Source organism: Lytechinus pictus, chromosome 15 (genome assembly GCF_037042905.1).
Source record: "Lytechinus pictus isolate F3 Inbred chromosome 15, Lp3.0, whole genome shotgun sequence".
Taxonomy (NCBI): Eukaryota; Metazoa; Echinodermata; class Echinoidea; order Temnopleuroida; family Toxopneustidae; genus Lytechinus; species Lytechinus pictus.
In genome coordinates, this window is record NC_087259.1 from 10790936 (window position 1) to 10796935 (window position 6000).

General features: G+C 38.6%; 1 protein-coding gene across 1 annotated transcript in view; it reads right to left on the reverse strand.

Moving 5' to 3' along the window:
- The window catches only part of LOC129277255 (MAM and LDL-receptor class A domain-containing protein 1-like), a 39973-nt gene extending 38295 nt beyond the window's left edge, over positions 1-1678 (reverse strand). Inside the window, exons 1-2 of the mRNA XM_064110741.1 lie at positions 1449-1678; positions 698-796 (exon numbers count right to left, since the gene is read on the reverse strand). Coding sequence (XP_063966811.1) covers positions 698-796; positions 1449-1512 — 163 coding nt within the window. The 5' untranslated portion in view covers positions 1513-1678. The remainder of the gene's footprint in view (positions 1-697; positions 797-1448) is intronic.
- Positions 1679-6000: the final 4322 nt, after the last annotated feature.

A 6000-nucleotide genomic window follows, 5' to 3' on the forward strand; every position in this document is an offset into this window, starting at 1 on the left:
CCCGTTTTCGTTACCCTTTCTTCTTTTCTTTTTGTGTATCTTATTATTTTTTTTGGGGGGTGGGGCATGGCCCCCATCTGTACGCCAGTGACCGTTACCACTACTCCTGGCGACCACTTCTACTACTACTACTACTACTACTACTGCTGCTTCTACTGCTACTACGGCTGCTACTACTACTACCACTACTACTACTACTACTATACTACTATACTACTACTATTATTACTACTACTAACTACTATATGTAGGACTAATCTTACCATTACTTCTACTACTCTCCACTATTATCTTGCTAAGAATGATAAGAGTACTAGAAGGAGAGGGGAAGGGGAAATTAGAGGCCGGAGAAGGAGAAGAATGAAAGGGAGAAATTTGCATTCCTTGCTTTTCTACCTGACGGTACTGACCAACTTGTATTGCGGATTGGTCTGTACAGGGGCGTCGTCATGAATGGGCGGGGGGGGGGGGGTCAGGGGACAACCACCACTGTGATTTTTAAGTAGTATAATTATACAAATCGTGGAACGGGGGGGGGGGGGGAGAAGTGGAAGAATAAGATTGAATAAAATAATTTTTGGCCGTTTAACTGTAGGTCAAGCCCTACTTGTCAATTAAAAAAATACCTCGCCTTACGGTCGCCCCCCCCCCTTGGTCACCGCCACTGTGTCTATATGTAAAATGAAAATAAACTCACGGCATGTTGTCTCGTCTGAGCCGTCAGAGCAATCCTGTTTGAAGTCGCAAACGTTCTGGTCATCGATAGATGGACCGTTACCACACTGAAATGCATTACCTGGAGAGATATCATGAAATAGGGTAGGTCTACATCATTATATTGTATATGAAAATAAGTAGGGTTGTCGGAAGATAACACCAATCTGCTTAATAATACACACATAAGAAGTTTTCATTAGAATGACAAGTGTATTGGTAAAAAGAAAATAAAATTGACAAAATATTAATAAATAAAAAAACACAAAATGTATTATTGAATGAAATCAGCCTCTGTACAAATTGATGAAAATAAGGAGCGCGAAAGCGAAGTATCATAATTATTAGAAAAAATTCTATATAAAAGTATGAAAATTAAAATTGACCCAAAGACAGGATTTAATGTAGTCATTGATAAATGAAATTGACAAACGTTCACTATTACAAAATGGACAATTTAATGACATGAAATATATATACTTAATTTTGTAACAGATTTTGACATAATAATCAGAAAATTACTTTTCGCCGATACATGCCCTTTTTACATAAATTTTTTTTGGTTGTGAAATCTTTACTCTGTTAAATTCGAACGTTTTAGGTCCAGAAATAATTTACAGAATCCACTGTGAGCACATTACGTACAAGCTGCACTTATATACACTGCGATACAGTGTGTCATTGTTTTCCTTCCAGTACGATAAAAAAATAAAATAAAAATTCAACATCCTTGCCTGAATTCACAAGAAACGTTACTACGGTAACGATCCAGAAAAATGCCGAAGTGTTCATCCTCATCCTCAGATTTTGCCAAGCTGCTCGACGAAGTTTTTACAGAACCTTCTCGCCTTTTTCAAGGCCTTAGCAGTTTATATAACACTACTTGCAGTTATATGACTGCTTTATATAAACTTGTAAATTAGTTACATGCATAAATATCAACGCCTGCACACGAAACTGAAATGAATAATTTATTGATGGAGGCAACGTAGAAAACATAATCATGATGATTATTTGTTTACTAAAATCTGGTTCTATGTAGATCGAGTGGTACAAAGTTTGTAGATATAGGCCTATATATCTTTTTATCTGATAATCATAACTAATTAGTAATTTGATTTTTTGGAGAGGCCTCGGTAAACAAACATTTTCGATTGGGGGGGGGGGGGCTACGCAAGAATTATTTCAAGAATAAGCATGGAGAAAATTTGACTGACGGTTTTTGGATTGTAGTTGAAGGATCGAGTACGAGTTAGGGAAATTTGCCACATAAAAGTAGTTTTTATTATTAAATTCTGTAGGCATGCAGAGCCCCCCCCCCCTCCCTCCACCACCATATGTCGTGATTTTAGTTGGTAATACATTGTAACCTATAATGTCACATCCAGGGATATAGAAAGAATCACTCCGCCGGGGATTGGCAGGTCTCCAGGGGCAGGGGGGATCTGGCAGGAATGAAGGGGGGGGGGGGCTGTTGAGAAGCATTGTGAGAAGCCGAAACAAGAAGGAAAAAAGTCTTCACTCCCGAATAAAGGTGATTTGCTTCACGTAAAGAGTTCTATACTGCGAATGCCCGACATATCCTATTACGATTAATTATTTTTATGCCTCTAAAGGAGGTGGGGGCTGGATCCGTCATTGTCCAGATGAATATCAAGTACTCACAATCAACAGTTCCCATGCAATGGCGTGAGCGGCCAGAGTGGTAGGCTTTCCCCATGCAGCCCCCCCCCCCCCGACCAAAAATGGGAGGGGGGGTGGGAGATGGTAATGAATAGAAAGCGATAGAGAGAAACATGGAGAGGGAGAAGATTGAGAGGGGGAGGGGGCGAGAGGGGTATATCTTCACTAGCATGCTCCTCAAAGAAGAACGCTACTAGTATGTACATTCCGAGCTGTAACAACAAAATTCATGCCTATGGCTGGTTCCAATGCACCCTTTTCTTGCTGTTCGTCCGATCGTCAAAATGGAAATTTAGATTGCCGTATAATCACGATTGTGCCTGCCCCAAACTGCTACATTGAAACCAAGTCATTATTGTAAATGTTGGAAATGTAAATAAACGAAATGAAATGAAATGAACATGATATATCTATACAGCTCCAAACCGCAACAAAGAGCAACCCAAATGCAGCTTAATATTGAATAAAGATAGCCTACATAGGCTATTAGCTCGCTAAGCTATCTTCTTTAGACATGAAAATGTTTTTAGAGATATATATATACATATACATATATATATATATATATATATATATATATATATATATTGTAAAGAAATGGATGAAGAGAACAATGGTAGGCGTAGCTTAAATCAAGGTTCCCCAGAGCTATCTACCCTTTGGAAAAATTGGTGATGCCGAAAAAATGTCTCTGCCGGGAATCGAACCCGTGTACTGTATCAAAGCAATAGCTTTGATCCAGCTGAAGCATGGCGGCTTGTCATTGCTCGAAACCCACCTTCACCCGACAAAGGAAATTATAATTGGTATAGTGTCGAAAATCTGTCTATCTGACGGTCAGTCGGATCGGGGTCGCCCTAGCCACTAACCCGTCTCTGTGGTCTAGTGGTTAAGGCACCGGCGTTCAAAGCTGGGGGCCCGGGTTCGATTCCCGGCAGAGACATTTTTTCGGCATCACCAATTTTTCCAAAGGGTAGATAGCTCTGGGGAACCTTGATTTAAGCTACGCCTACCATTGTTCTCTTCATCCATTTCTTTACAATATTTAAATAAAAGAGTTGCCAAAGCTGTTGTACATGTATAACTTTACACATTTATATATATATATATATATATATATATATATATATATATATATATATATATATATATAGGCGTAAATAAATCAAGCATTAACGCTAGACGTAGCTTCCAAGTATCTCTTTTATTGCGAGCTTTCGGCCAGTGGGGCCTTCATCAGGCCTATAATGCATTGAAACAAACAAAATAGAACAAAACCATACAAATAAAATCGTAATAACAACAAAGTAAATAATGTGTAACAAAGGGTACAGAACAGAAGGATTACACTAAGATAAAAAAAAAAAAAAAATATATATATATATATATATATATATATATATAAAATCAAAGTGGGGGCTTACCATGCAAACAATCACAATCATATGGTAATTTTTACGTTTTTGTACACGATTTTGGAAAAAAAGGAGGGGGGCTGAAGCCCCCCCCCCCCCGGCTTCCGCGGCCCCTGATATGTATGTATATATAATTATCCCAGTCCTGAACTTGTGAATTGAACACAAAAAATACAAATCATATATTTAAACAGCACATTTTCCATAATTGAAGATGGGATCGTGAGACTGCTGACATGCATGTTTTAGCTTATGATATCATAATTTATAACGATCTTAGAATTATCTTTTTATCGATCACCATGCATAGGAATATTGTTTTCATTTATAAAGAAATAATTGCTCTGATCTGTTTAAAATGGGTTTTTGTTTGAAGACGTGACACCGTAAGATAGTAAGGGTGTGTACAATATGTCGGTTTCCAAATTCAAACGGCAGAATGAATCATGATTGAAAAAGTAATTACAAAACGCGGATATAGTGAGAAAACAAAGGGTGTGTTCGATGTTTCCTCCATCCCCGTTTATAAAAGTAAACGTCTTTCAAATCACGATTCAGTGGAAAATTTAAACGTTGAAAAGGACTTTGTGTTTGTAAACGCGATCAGCTCAGATTTTATGACCTTCGGCAATACGAATGCGATATTGAACACAGTTGAGTTTTGAAACGCCATTAAATTTGCTCTCGCAGTGGAAGCCTACACAAGCAGGTGCCAGAATTGACCTTTCTTGTGATGATGCTGGGTCAAACTGCGCTAACGAAAGCGGGAAATTTCTTAAAGACGATCGACAATTCAGCTTTATATTTTTGACACTAAACAGTCAGGGGCGTAACAGGGGTTGGTGGCCAGGTGGGGGGGGGGGGGGGGGGGGGGGGGCAAGAGCCAAAAATTTCCCGGTCATATCATGGAACAGGCATGAGGCAAAAATTTTGAGGGGGTGATATGGTGTATCGGGCAAAAAATAAAAATGCGAGCGAGCGAAATTTTGACATTTTTATAACAAAAATCAAATTTTGTGATAGATATTTTACATAATGTTAAAAAAGATAATATCATATTTCTCCCTTCTCCCTTTTTTGTACGCCACGGTGAATAGGAATTTTGTTATGATTGTGCGCATCAGGGCGAAGCTCTATATGCTCAAAGGGGGCCCAGTATGGCGCGTGTGGCAATTATAGTAGCTTAATATATTAAAGTACCGAGCGAGCGAGATAAAAAAAAAATCACCTTTTCATGAGAATCTAACACTAGATTTTGACGTGATATTCAGAAAAATATAATACACTTTTCCTTTGCTTTTCTGTCTTTCCTCCCTTTTTGCTGTTTGTTTTGGTTGTAGAACTTTTGGGGGCCATGGTCCAAACTCATCCATACAACAGAGCAACTACGTGGGTGGGATCCGGGGCGGAGACCCGGAACCTCTTGATATTAAAGCCATTTTAAACCTTACAGATGGCCACTAATTTTAATCATATTGCGTGTTTATCTATATAGCTTTCACACAACACATAAATTCAATGCAGTTGCGTAAATATTTTGAGGGGACACACCATAGCAAATGTGGGAAAATTTGTACAGTCGCCAGCGAGCGAAGCGAGCCAGAAAGAAAAATGGCTTTTATTTGAAATGAAATTCTAATTATGTGATAGATTTTTACATCATAGCAAATATCATGTCGTATATTTTTTTTCATTCGTCTCATTTCGCTGCCTCCTTTATTTTCTTTTATTTCCCATTGGCTGTGGAACCCCCGGTACGCCAGTGCTTAAACGCAAAGTTCAATGCAGGAAGGGTTCATACAGGGGCCGTATTGCCCGTATATAATGCTGTATAGAGCCCTTATAAAGGTTACAGGTTACAGATGAAGAGCCCCCATTGCACGGGATCTTGGACAGAGCCCCCGGTAGCTTTGGAGATTTAGCAAGTTTATGATGATAATTATATCGTCAATCCTCGGCATCCCGGTAGTTTTATCTTGTCCCTTTTCTTTATTTTCCAATTTAGATTTTGGCTCATTCCATTCTACCTCCATTTCCCGCTTTTTATCTTTCACACATGTTCTTCTTTTCTTCTTTTCCTCGTTTTCTTTCCGTTTTCCCTTTTTATTTTTTTTCCTTAGTTTTATTTTCCCTTTCCCTAATTTCCTTTTCCCCTTTCCTTTTCCCCTTTCCCTTTCCTTTCCCCCTG